The 14,416-nt window shown below is 38.7% G+C and overlaps 1 protein-coding gene across 2 annotated transcripts; it reads right to left on the bottom strand.

Moving 5' to 3' along the window:
• Positions 1-8,370: 8,370 nt before the first annotated feature.
• On the bottom strand, positions 8,371-10,693 carry LOC121410818. 2 transcript variants are annotated; one of them, XM_041603131.1, is made up of 2 exons: positions 10,042-10,693; positions 8,371-9,935 (listed from the first exon to the last, which is right to left on the bottom strand). In XM_041603131.1, the coding sequence occupies exons 1-2, from the start codon at positions 10,408-10,410 to the stop codon at positions 8,658-8,660; spliced, it is 1,647 nt and encodes a 548-aa protein (XP_041459065.1). In that variant the 5' UTR covers positions 10,411-10,693; the 3' UTR covers positions 8,371-8,657. The 2 variants fall into 2 exon arrangements, with proteins under 2 accessions (XP_041459065.1, XP_041459064.1); XM_041603130.1 differs by having other exon boundaries at positions 8,371-9,939; positions 10,046-10,693.
• Positions 10,694-14,416: the final 3,723 nt, after the last annotated feature.

The raw sequence follows: 14,416 nt of genomic DNA, 5'->3' as shown, positions 1-14,416 counted from the left end.
AGTATTCGCGATGAGTATGAATGTTGTGCCCCATATGGTTCGCAAGCTGCTTGAGTCCATTCCTCAAATCAAGAATTTAAGAGAGAGTAGTTAGATGTTTGCGCAACTTTGTGCACCTAATATTTTCATGGTTTGTCAGATTTGCAAGGTCAGCACGATCTCGCATGACCTGGTAGGCTCTCAAAGGTGTGCTAGCCTCAGATACTCTAGAAAAAAACAAATTTTCTCTCTATCGTGACCAGCCAACACATCTATACTTTCTTGGTCAACTGTCTCACTCTCGTTTTGTTTGCACTGTCCAAAAACGAACCGTTCATACTCAACATTCTCTTGAGGACAGAAATGTTTCTCCAGAGCACTCATTGCTGTCTTGTACAACTCACCTGTGTCCGGCAGAGACTCGAAGACATTGCACACCTCTGGCCCGGCGTAGTGAAGGAGGAGTGCCCGCTGCTGCTTCGCGTCGGTAATAGCGAAAGCTGTGAATAAATTGTCCAGTCTTTTCACGTATTTGGTCCATCTTGAACCAACTGTAGTGGGCTCATAGTGTACAGAAAATCTTTCAACTTGTGGTAGGTTCATTTTTCCTCATCGCCAATATGATAACTGATTAAGTTCATGATCAACAAAATTACATGGACAGCTAATGTGACTTTGATTGTTCGGTTTTTTTTTAATCACCTCTCGATCCCCTGCTCATTATCGATAAACCCACTCAGTATCAATAGTTCGATACTACAATTTTAAATGACAGGTCATAATGCAGTGACTTTTAAATCATTACATTTACAGTGATATCAGACCTGCCAATATGACAAAGTGGAAGAAGTGGTTCTTTAAACAAACATCAGGATTTGTCTCTATTGAAGAGGGACAGTTGAGGTATGCAATTTGTCAAAGTTTAACCAGAAAATAAACAGATTTCTTTAAATATCAGGATGATACCTTATTAAAAAAGAAATAATAATTTGTAATACTGTGTTTTAATTCCTTAACTAAGAGGTACTAGCAGTACCTAAAACTTTGCCATTGTTATTCAGAGGTCAAAAGCCATCTGGAGAAATATTTTAGAACTTGGGACTTTTGGTGATATTTTCCCATCACTAAGGCCAAGGAGAATTTTCTGACATGCTTCATAGAAGTACTTCAAGTCTTTGGGATATACAAGATTCAGAGCATATATTAGCCCCAGGCTTCTCCAACACAAGGGATGTCACCTCAGATCCTTCAACGAACACTCCAATATCAGCTGGTGGCTCAATAGCCATCTCCCCTTCTCACCTGATGACATAGACAGCTATTGGGTTGCTCTTGAAGGATGCCTGGACATGCTCATCAAGCAAATTATCCTGCAGGGAAACATAAAAATTGAAAAAATCCAATATTTCACAATACCCATTTTCCCAGGATGGGCCACATTTGAAACAGTGGATAGTCATGTAATGAATAAGTCTATTAAGTTACCTTTTTAGGAATTATGAAATTGAAAAGCTCAATAAGACGGGAAAGGGGGGGGTGTGATGTCATACCCCAACCATCTTAATATCCAGTACATTTGGAGACGAGCCAATCGTATCAAATTTAAGGCCAATAGTAACATAAATGCTTGCAATGTATGTACACCTGTTTTGTCCCCAGAACCAAAATTATACAAAAAATGCAAACGAAAAATGAGAAGTGAAACCAAACAAATATTAGGGGAAGGCCCTAGAATGTGCTCAGCAAGACATCAAATTAGATTTGACTTTAATGTTCTAAGTAAACTTAAGATTTTGTTGTCAATGGAACAGCTATACAACCCTCTTCATATACCTGACAAATGCCAGGTGGATTAACAATGACAAACATGATTCCAATCTTTTGCAGTCAGTTATGCATATGACTCCCACCCATTCATTTTAGAACGTACCTTTGACAATTAATTTGAAATTAGGGTGGACAGGTATAGTACTAAAACAAAAAAAAAGTTTTTTGTATTTTTCATTTTGTCAGAACGTTCTTACTGTCAACAATATACTCCTCATTGAAAATGACATTCTTTGTATTAAATTATATCTCAACATGATTTTGTTCCTTCTAGCATATATAGTCATATGTTCATCAGACAGGTTTCTTTAAAGGAAAAATACCTGAAATGATGAAGCTCTTTAAAGACAAGTCCATCCCAACAAAAAAGTTTATTTGGATACAAAGAGAAAAATCCAACAAACATAACACTGAAAATTTCATCAAAATTGGATGTAAAATAAGGAAGTTATGATATTTCAAACTTTCCCTTGATTTCACAAAACAGTTTTATGCACATCCTGCTCTGTATGCAAATGAGGAGACTGATGACATCATCCACTCAATATTTCTTTTGTATTTTATTATATAAAATACTCAAATTTTCTCCTTGTTGTCAAATGAAACAATAATTCCTCCCTGAACATGTGGAATTAGCACTGTTAAATACTATATGGTTCAGTCAAGTTGGTCCAGATTGTCAAATTTATAAAAAGTGAAATAATGTATAATTCAAAAAGAAAAAAAAAAAAATATTAAGTGAGGGAAATTGACTTTTTGATTTGCATGTCACTGAGTTGTGCATATCACTGTTTGTGTCTCGCCTGCAAAGCAGAGCGAGACTATAGGCGCAGCTTTTCCGACGGCAGCGTGGTCAACATTGAAATCTTAACCAAGGTTAAAGTTTTGAAATGTCATCATAACTTTAAAAATATATGGACCTAGTTCATGAAACTTGGACATAAGGGTAGTCAAGTATTACTGAACATTCTGCCTGAGTTTCAGGTCACATGACCAAGGTCAAAGATCATTTAGGGTCAATAAACTTAGACCATGTTGGGGGAATCAATATCGAAATCTTAACCAAGGTTTAGTTTTTGAAATGTTGTCATAACTTCTCAAGTATATGGACGTAGTTCATGAAACTTTGACATAGGGGTGATAGTGTATAATTGAAGATCCTGCGTGAGTTTCAGGTCACATGACCAAGGTCAAAGTTCACATAGGGTCAACAAACTGGCTGAATTGTGGGTACCTGTTGAAATACCATGATAACTTTGAATGTTTATGGATCTGATTCATGAAACTTGGACATAATAGTAATCAAGTATCACTGAACATCCTGTTTATGTTTCAGGTCACATGATTAAGATCAAAGGTCATGTAGGGTCAGTGAATTTTTTTCCAAATTGGGGGTATTGATTGCCATCATACCTTTGAAAGTATAACTTGTGCGAGTTATAGTAGTTTTCAAAGTCAGCAGTGCTGCTGGATTGAATTGCGTGATGCTGGTGAGACCGCCACAGGCATTCCACTTGTTCAGAGTAACAAGCATGTGACATTTTGCGGGGGGAAGGGTGTGGGGGGAACCCCCTGCCATTGTTAGAAATTTTGGAATTTTAGAATGTGAAATGGGGTTTTCCTTCACTTTTGAAGTGCCTTTTACCTGTCCACAAAGAAGAAAAAATCCCCATTTTGTCCCAGTGTAATGAAGCATGAAGCAGGAAAATCACACTGATAGGTAGGGAATGTTAAATAATGAAGTAAATAAAGTCTCTGCTCGAATAACATTAACACTTGAAGATGATGTTGAAGCAAAGAATGTGGAGACACTTACCGTACTGCTCGCTGCATTTCTGATGAAGATGTGTTTTTTTGTTCTTAAATGTTTTTCAATGTTATTTAATCCACCATGACACAGAGAGAAGTCGGTACGCAAAGTTGACAAAATACTCTCCATTACCCGACCGTGAAATATCTGGATATTTCTCAGAATACTCCTTGTATTTCCGATCGGAATCACAGTCACATTCAAAATCCAATCGATGCATTGGCGATGGTACCCTCTTTCCACACACTAAATTTGCAATTTTAGCTTTAAAATTCCACGGAAAAACTATATCCTTTGGCCATTAGCATTAGTCCGACGATCGTTGAGCTGGATCTTACGTTTGCACACGTATTATGCACTTGTAAATGCATGCAGTGCGGTATACTCGCGACGTCACAGCATGCATTGTATATTGTATTTGCATGTGTTGTTGTTTTAGCTGTGTTTGCACGCGCTTTTGCAATTTGCACACCATGTGAGAGAGGCAAAGTGAAAAACTACATACAAGTGTGTGTTCAGTTGGAAAAATAATGCTAATTGGGATATCGCGATATCCATGTGTCCGCAAGCTTCAGTTTGGTCTATCCTTCGCTCCAGCCGTTTTCAATTTTATCATTGTAAAAATTAATGAAAACAGAATTATGGGGTTGATATTCATAATGGGATTCGGCAATAAAAAATCGGGATGATTCTGCCAAAATCGGGATGGTTGGCAAGTATGTCATAAAGCCTTCCATAATGCAACTCGTCTAACAGTCTGTTGTCAAGGCAAAAGTCTTAAAGGCAGCAGACATTGTTTTGCAACATGGCACTTAATACCCTGGTTCCAGATATCCCATCAAACTCCTGAATCCCTGGTTCTCAATGATGCTTATTGGTAGGCCATCTGTTGTTTTCATCTCCCCAATTAATAATTTGATCCTGTTACTTCTAAATTCAGAGTAGCCAAGTCTGCAAGTGAACAAAGTTACGGATTCTTGACTGTTAGATGGACTAGATGTGGGTGTATCATCTATTTTGTGTGCCGCTTGTGTCGACGCTAAGCTCTGGTACTTCTTCCGTTATAGCTGAATGTTTTGTTACACATCTTACATTTTACTCTATTTGACCCCTCCCCTTTCAATAACGAGTAATGCACAGGTACTGTATGTGGAGTGTATGAGTGCATCTAGCCTTTAGTCGAGTAGAACCACAAGACGACTGTCAAGTTAGGTATATATGCAGGTTTTTTGCTGAAAATTATAGAATAGATTATCCTCTTCAAGAATCCGAAGGGTGCCACCTAAGCACCCTTGGGCATTTTTTTTATTGACATCACTAGCCACGTCCACCTTTTTTCATTACTCTAAATTATGACTTCTCTAACTTATGGAAAAAAGTATGCCATATTTGGTATCAAATGAAAGCTAAACAAATTTCAAGCAAAGGTCAAATAGAGGTAATTTAAGGTCAACCAAGGACACATTGGCATATGGAATCCAAGCATTTCAATTTAAATGCAGAACACAGCATGCTTGCAATTTCGAAATTTGGATGTACATGTGATTTCGTGGTCAAAATAATAGTATAGCGTATTTATTTCATGTTTTGGATGTAAGCAACCTTGGCACCCTTGATTATTTTTTAAGATTGACGTCGTATCATTTGGGGGAAGGCTCATAATCTTTGGGTGGTCTTTCCTCTTGCTGAATAAAGAGTATCTCAAACTGTTTAGAGATGTTGCTGCCTTCCCACTGTACAAGTAGGATAGAAAGTCAATTCCAGCTTTGGTCTACTCCAATTCTTCTGCATCAGGCTCAGTAAATACTCGTAGATCTAAGTTGAGAAGTAGATTGAGTGCGGAACTCGTCCCCTTTCCTATGGGGTATGACACAGTATCACAACCTGATAGAGCATGTATAGCCAACAGATCATAGCACTTAATTCCTAGCTTTAAAGCTGTAGCATTGAAGTTGATTACCTTTCCATCATACTTCTTCATGGAAACTTGTGTAGCAGGCTTGTAGACCCAAAAGAAGAACACTAATAGTACATGTACGAAGATATCAGTGTTGTTGGCAAGAATTTGTATATGCTTCTTTTGCTTTGACAACTCCAGAAGATAGCTGATGATTTTCACATCAGCCTCTTCATGGTGATACTCTCAATCATCTCTGATAAGAAGCAGTTTAGAGTTGGACCTTGGCATCTCATATGTACGTGATCAGGGCACTCTTTTTCACATCTCTTTTCATAATGACATCTTTAGAAGGTAGTATTGTATTGCTGTTCAACACATATTCATGTGATTTACTACCCTTGGCCCGCCTCTGACGCTCGTGTGATTTGATTTAATGTTTATCATATCAATCAAATACGACGTAGTTGGTGTGTTTTTCAAACGATCTTACAAAATTCTCTGCCAAGATCTTCAGAGTTGAATTTCTTGGCCACATTGTGTGATAGCTTCGTTTTCATCCACCAGTTCTGCATCTACAGGACCAAGGTAAGACTCGGCAAAGACTGCCAATTTGTGAACAAGGACTGCTTCGCTTCCTTTCCTCATATCTCCATACTTGTCAAAGATGCTGGATGGAACAGGAGCAAGCTCATACATGAAGACTGCAGATAGTTGGATATCTCTGCTCTGTGAGATAACGAGCAAGCAACCATACAATTGTTCCATGTTGTAGGCACCACCCTCGCCAGCTTTGGCTCTCTTCATTGCTTCCATTGTAACCACTTTCTTCTTTACTGGATTGTAGTCTGCAGCATCCAACTTTCTCCTATTCTCACCCGCTTCCTTGTGGCCACTTGTCTGGTTACTACTGACTTCTGATGACTCTTTGAACATAAATCTGTCAAGAGGGAAAGAGTGTTGCAAAGATGATGAGATAAGATCCACTCAGACTCCTGTTCAGAAGACGGATTGCCGACCAGACCACCTTTGGACTTCCCATACCTGATGTATGTTTGCTCTCCAAACTGATCTAGAAAGACAGAATTCCAAACCCCTGTCTGATGCCGACAGACATCTTCTCCTTGCAGGAAGGCAGCCAGAATAGATTCTGGTAGTGTTGTCATCTTAAATACATTCCATGTAATGTATCTTGCATAGTTCCAATAGCTAGCTGCAAAGAAATAGGGGATCATTCTCCTCAGGGCATACAAGTGTAGTAGCCAATTCTATCTCTTCCTGCATAGAGATACAGGTGTATGATTACTACCGGGGTGATGAAGCAGTCGAGTCAGAGTAGACCTGTTCTTGATTGGCAAGTTTTCTCTAACTCCTGTTATTTCATCCACTGTCGTGTAACCATCCTAAGGTACCATCCAAAAACCTCTCTCTGCTTTTGGCCATGCCTTCCCATCGTTATGTGGCCAGGACCAGCTCTACATCTCAGCACACAACAACCTCAACTTCTCCAACTCATAAGTCACCCCAAACCCTCACAATCGATGACACATCTTTTAAAGATAGGGAAGCCGTGTTTGTGTATTTGATCTCAAGCCGCGAACTTATTATTATTCCTAGTCTACATTCAGACTTGGGTGCGTCACACCTCCAACCTTTAAGAACAAAAGTTATAACAGATTTTTCGTGACAAAATAGTACACAATCAATAGTAAATGTGGTTATTGAGGAATAAAAGTTCCAGACTTATGAAAATTTTGATGCTAAAGCCTTTTGTGCGTGCATTCGTTAAACTCTTTGTGATATCAATACCTTGGTTTAGAATACACTCAATATTTTGTTTAATTAGAACATTCGTTTTGAGAATGTTAGTATCCAAATAATCAAATATGATCTATGTACTCACTGAGTGATTGAGTAAAATAAACTTTCACATCCAAATAACGGATTTTTATTTTTATTATTTGAGTATCCTCAAAAACCACCGACAAGTGAAAACATCATTGTATGAAAAATGCAATACAGCTGTACATCATGCTCATTCATTATTGTCACACAATTTTTTTTTATCTCTTATTAAAAATACAACCAACATAAGATTGGTTAAGTTGAAAACTATATACTTGGCCAAAAGCAGAAGAAAATATCAGCAAAAATCAATGCAATAAAAACGCAACCCCAATTACTTGTTTTGGGTACAATTTCTTTGTGTTCAATTTTTGCATCCATAAAGCTTACAAGCCCCCAGTGACAAAGACTGAGCATAACTGTACATGTATATCTTGATACAAAATAGATGGTGGGGCATAATGGAACACTTAATTTTAAACTTGCATTATGACGTCATCAAAGACACAAAAACAATAAAAACAACGGTTTGAGATGGGTGTTGTATGCACTTTATTATGTCAACAACAAAACCACTGTAAAATTCCAGAAAAACTCCAAACGAATTTTACAAAAGAAAAGTCCAACTTGCCCCATCCCTGGGGCATAATGGCACTCCCCCTTGGGGCAAAATGGTTCTACGGGTCCGTATTGCCCCTTCAGAATTCTAACGTTCTCTGTTTAGTAATATACCTAAGCATATTTGGTGGGCAGAGCTGCATAATGAAAGTCTAAAGTAGCTTCAAACATTTCAAAAATTTATAGGACAACACTGGAAAGTAATCGTATTAAACACTTGAAAAAATGTGCATTTCTCTCTAAATTTCTTAGAATTGAATCTGGGACAATTTTTGTTCTGATACAACCACTATTGCATTGAAACCAACTGCTAGGCCCATGCATACTTTGAATTCTGCTAGCTTATAAATATAAAAAAAATAACTGGGAAACTTAAAAAAAAAAAAATATATATATATATATAAATATAACACATGTCTGTGTTTTTTACTTGAATCTGGGGCAAATATGTGTTGCGATAAGACTACTATTACGTTGAAACCAACTGCTAGGCCCATACTTTGAAAACCACTGTAATGAAAACCTTTGGAAAACGTAATTTTTCTTTCACCAAAGTGACAATGAAAAGTCATGTAAACTGCTAATGTATATCAACTTTCACACTGACAAACTATAATCCTGACACTGATGTCTACCTTGTGTCATATCTAGTCCTGATCTTAATGAAGTTTTTTTTTTTTTTTAAGAACAGAGATCACATACGAATTCTTCATCAGAATCACCCTCTTTTCCCGCGCAAGCTTCATGTGCCCATCCAAAACAGAGTGAGCACTTGATCATGCCATCCTTGCCTGCACTCCACAGTTCACTGCAGTAGATACACTCGGCATCATCATCTTCAGTGGATGAAGTGTCATTCTCTGCTTCTGGTTGTTCTGTCTTGCGCTTTCTTTTCCCACCGGTTTGAGGCTGGACTACAGAAGATCGCTTGTTGCATGTGCGCGCTTTTCCTGGATTTCCCTTCTTTGCCCGAGTTGTCTTTGAGAGGATAAGTTCAGACTTGTAAGGGCTTTCTGTTAGGACCACAGCTTTGCCACGTCGTGCATTCGATCTCTTGGTCCTGGAGGTAGTACTAGCTTTAGGAGGTGGGGAAATGACAAATGGTGATTGGTACCGAGAAGTTGAGGGACCTGCATTACCGTTGTCAGTATCAGGAGTTGGTGGAATGGCAAGCAGGTTTGGAGTCGTTTTGGAGCCTTCTGTAGCTGCTCCATGAGTTTCCTTGTCAGGTTCTTCGGAGTCTACTGTGTCAGTCAACTCTGGAATGCCTTCTTCACCATCAACCTTATCCTCACAACCTGGAGCAGCTACTTCAACTCTTGATTCACTGTGTTCTTTGTTGTCTCGGTCATCCATGGGAAGATCTGTCACATCTGCCACTAGGAATTCATGAGGGAGGAAGACATCTCTGTTGGTAGGATATATTCCTGTTTTGCGGAACCCACTAGCTGCCACCTGGGTAGTTGCTGCCCTCATGTATGCATTGCCAAACAACTCTGCAACCTGGAAGGACGTGACAACTCGACCTGGATTGTTTCTCAACCATTTTTCTAGTTCTTGGTCGTAGTATGTTGACAGTGGCTTCATGAAGCTCACATCAAGTGGCTGCATTCTGTGAGAGCAATGTGGAGGCAGACACAGCATTACAACACCATTGTCTCTGGCAAGGTCTATGACATCCAAGTTTCTGACATGTGTTGCATGGCCATCAAGTATCAACAACACTGGGTTGTCCTTAGAAGTGCCAGATGATCGGATGAAATGCTTGAACCATTTTGTGAATATGTCCATCTGCATCCATCCACTCTTGTGACACTCATGGATTGATCCTGGAGGAGCTTCATCCATTAGTTCCATCTTCATTCTGACACGTGGGAAGACAAACATTGGTGGGATGAAAGACCCTGTAACGCTCATGCACGTTTCGACTGTGACGGTCTGACCACGTTCCGCTGAAACCAAGGACCCAACTTGTTTCCTTCCGGTCTTTGCAAGAACTTTTGATGGTTGATGGTTTGCTCATGCACGTTTCGACTGTGACGGTCTGACCACGTTCCGCTGAAACCAAGGACCCAACTTGTTTCCTTCCGGTCTTTGCAAGAACTTTTGATGGTTTGCTCTGCACAGTACTGATCCCCGTTTCGTCAACGTTGTAGATATTGTTTGGTGGAAACTTGTGCTTGTCCATAAGAGGTTCGAGCAGGTCAAAGAATTTGTTTACGTTTGTACGGTTGAACGAACGTGCTCTTGCTGCAGAGGTGGCTTCTGGTTGTCTAAGGGAAATCGGATGGCGTTTGATGAAGGAATACATCCAGTCTTTTCCAGCCATTTGCTTCTCTCTGTTGAATTGATGTGCGATCCCATTTCTTTCGGCTAGTTGAAAAGCAAGACGACGTAAGTCGTTCGATGTCAGTCCGTACATCATCGATTCCATTGATGGATGTAGTCTACAAGGTCTTTCTCAATCTCTTCAGGAAACGTCTGAAAAAATGATGAAAAGCAAAACTACTTTTATAATTTTTAAAATTGAACGGGACATTTTTATTTGTATATTTTTCTAGATGTTATACAAACATATACTGCAAGATTCATTCTAGAATTAGGAAATATATTAGTGAGAAGATTGGCTGGCATTCTTTTGGCATTTATTTATTTATTTATTTATTGTTCTTTGCCAAATTTATAAAGTGAAATTATATTTTTTCGCATTAGACAAATTCAAAATAAACCTACCTTGAAATTCCCCATTGACTTTGTTGCACCTATTGCAGATTTATTAAGTCCTTTGACTCTTCGACGAAGAGTGGTTTTTGGTACTGAGAACTCGGCGCTGGCTTTCTTTAACCCTAGACCATTGTCTGTAACGGCTTTAATGGCAGCCTTCATGGACTCTTCATTCCACGTCTGTCTTGTCGATTTCCGCTTGTAGCTTCTAACCATTTTTAAGACGACCTGCAAAAATAGACCCACAACGGTTGCTTTCGAGGTATTATCCAACTACCACTTGATACCCAGAGAACTGATTAGCAATTAAAGCACATACTTGCTGAACAATGACTGGTATTTGGAAATCAAGATTGGAAAACGTTGAACGTTTTAAGAATACGAGTATCCGAATGTAATGATGAAGATAGGCCTACATACATGCGCACAGGCACAAAACATCACACATACGGGCATCAGCATCTCTTGTACAGTGATAACAATAGCCTCTTGACTCCCAAATTTTCCCTCAAAATTTCACGTTTTCAGAATGTGATCATAATCAATCTGTGTGTTTTCTGTATGGAAACGACATTAAATTTACATTTGGTAGTGAATATCATGAATCAAAATGCAAAAATAAAATTTTAAGAAAATAATTTGATCAAGTGATTCACTTTTGGAAAGGAGCACAAAAACTTATCAGTGCCTGATCCCATACATAACACATGCTATGGTAGCTTCAAAATTTTTTACCATGATTTTGTACAATTGCCTGTATGTGGTCCATATAGCATAGCATATGCATGGACCACATACATTAGTAGGTGTGCAAAACATTCACTTAACCATTCAGTCTTAAAGGCCAACAGGGCACCATGTTATTGGAGTGGTTTATCTAAAAAAAAAAAAATTGTCTTTAAAGCCTAATTAACATAATCGGCAGATTTTTTACTACATAATTTTGCAGTAATACTATACCGATTTTCAGCACGGCCGGCCAAGATCAGAAGGGGGCCATTACCCGCCATTAGCCCCGCCCCTACCCCCGGGAATATTAATTTGCAAACAAGCCCAAGTGAGAAACGGGTAAATACTATCAGACTAAATTTCCTATAACAATGAAAATTCAATGTGCTTTCACATGATACATGTACATGAAAGGAAATTTGCTACAGGTACAGTATGTGGGAAAATAAAAATTGCATGAAACGTGTGCTTGAAAATAGCAAGTAGAGTTTCTTCATGTCAGCATAAAGAGAGAGAAAAGAAATGACCGATGCTCACTAAAGTGGTTGGAGGCTGCAGATCTCGGTTGGGGACAATTACAAGTTGTCCTCGTCTCACAGTCTTCTCAATTTTGGCAACTGTTGTCTGATCTACAAAAGTCAAGAACTTGTTCTTCTTGCAACAGGCGATCCGAAATCCTATTCTACCCAGAGGATGGTTTGGATAAATGGAGATAATTTTGTCCTCCAACTGCTGTAGAGTCCAGCTGCGTCTTATCTCCACAAGCCCATCATTATCCAGAGTTGTTGGATAACCTGATGAGAGATAACCAATCAATTCTTGCAACCAAAATTAAATAAAAATTAAGAACCGCAGATGGCATATGCAGTTTTCGCCGAAAATAATTCAAGTGAGCCAGGATACCCACTTCCGGTTACAGTCATTTGTGCATATTACATGTGTATGTGCTAATTTTTGTCAGGTTTTAGATCGAAAATAGGCGAATTCCTTGGCTGATGGGTTACAACTCCTGAACTACTTCCTATATGATTGGACTTGAAGGAGGTCGATCAGCAGGTATGTATGCTGGCAAAATAGACGGGCCAAACCTCGGGTTATCATTGGCGATGCTCACAATGAAGTCATTGATCTTGTTGGCAACATCATGAAAGTAACCGTAACGCGAGTTACCGGAATTAATGCTCCCTGTATATTACATTGTACCTGTCCATTATTTCTGAACTTTCAATTGTATGTCCTCATCAGAAAGTAAAATTCTAAAAAATCCAAATTCATGTAGAAAAATGTTAGGTTTCTTTTAAGATGTGAACGCCAATGAGGTAAGATCTAAGGATAATTTAAAATAAAAACTGGAATGCCTCTGGCCGTCTCACCTGCATCACGCAGTTCAATATAGCAGCAGAGCTCACTTTGAATACTACTCTAACTCGCACAAGATGTTCAGTGATACATGGTTACTCTTATTTCCCTTTTTTATGAACTAGACCAATAAACTTACAGAGATATGATGGTTATTCAACGAAAAACCCCAACATGGCCAAAGTTCATTGACCTTACATGACCTTTGACCTTGATCATGTGACCTGAAACTCGAACAGGATGTTCAGTGATACTTGATTACTCTTATGTACAAGTTTCATGAATCAAATCCATAAACTTTCAAAGTTATGATGGTAATTCAACAGATACACCCAATTCGGCCAAAGTTCATTGACCTTTGACCTTGGTCATGTGACCTGAAACGCGCACAGGATGTTCAGTGATACTTGATTACTCTAATGTCCAAGTTTAATGAACTAGACCAATAAACTTTCAAAGTTATGATGGTAATTCAACAGATACCCCCGATTCGGCCAAAGTTCATTGACTCAAAATGACCTTTGACCTTAATCATGAGACCTGAAACTTGCACAAAATATTCAGTGATGCTTGATTACTATTATGTCCAAGTTTCATGAATCAGATCCATAAACTTTCAAAGTTATGATGGGAATTCAACAGATATCCCCAATTCGGCCAAAGTTCATTGACCCTAAATGACCTTTGACCTTGGTCATGTGACGTGAAACTCATGCAGGATGTTCAGTGATACTTGATTAACCTTATGTCCAAGTTTCATGAACTAGGTCCATATATTTTCTAAGTTATGATGACATTTCAAAAACTTAACCTCAGGTTAAGATTTCGATGTTGATTCCTCCAACATGGTCTAAGTTCATTGACCCTAAATGACCTTTGACCTTGGTCATGTGACATGAAACTCTAATAGGATGTTCAGTAATACTTGATTAACCTTATGGCCAAGTTTTATTAACTAGGTCTATATACTTTCTAAGTTATGACATCATTTCAAAAACTTAACCTCAGGTTAAGATTTGATGTTGACGCCGCCGCCGTCGCCGTCGGAAAAGCGGCGCCTATAGTCTCACTTTGCTTCGCAGGTGAGACAAAAACATTGTTTTAATTTTGACCCATTTACGGTTAAATGCCTTGTTTATCATGAAAAAGCATGCGTAGGTATTGCAACTCACCAAATCCACTGTTGATCAAGAAACGGCATTCCGCCTTAGGTGGAAAAAAGTCTGCGTTGCCTCTTTTCAGTAGGAAAACTTTTGGCTTCCACACCATTGCCCTAGCTCTTCCCCTTCTTCTGCGTGTGTCTGGTTTGATAAAGAGAGAAAAAATTGGTAGGGGGTGTTTGCCTACACTTTATACATTTTTTATTTGGCAAAAATTAAACAAGCTCAGGTATAAAATCTATACATGTGTACAAAGGCAAACGGAGATAAACACAATTTTAGTTATTCCAATGAAGGAAAAAAGGGAAGACTTAAGTAGTATGAATTTAAATAGACTGGGTTGCACTGTACATATGATAGACTAAAGGAAAAGGAAAATTTGCCCTTTTTCTGTTAGGCTTAGCCTTGGGCCCCTAGTAAAACCCAGGATTAGCCTACCTGGGCGATGTTTCACCAAGATAATAAAGA

This window comes from Lytechinus variegatus, chromosome 3 (assembly GCF_018143015.1).
Source record: "Lytechinus variegatus isolate NC3 chromosome 3, Lvar_3.0, whole genome shotgun sequence".
Lineage (NCBI taxonomy): Eukaryota > Metazoa > Echinodermata > Echinoidea > Temnopleuroida > Toxopneustidae > Lytechinus > Lytechinus variegatus.
Note: the sequence above shows the minus strand (reverse complement) of the source record. Positions and strands in the feature narration are given on the sequence as shown.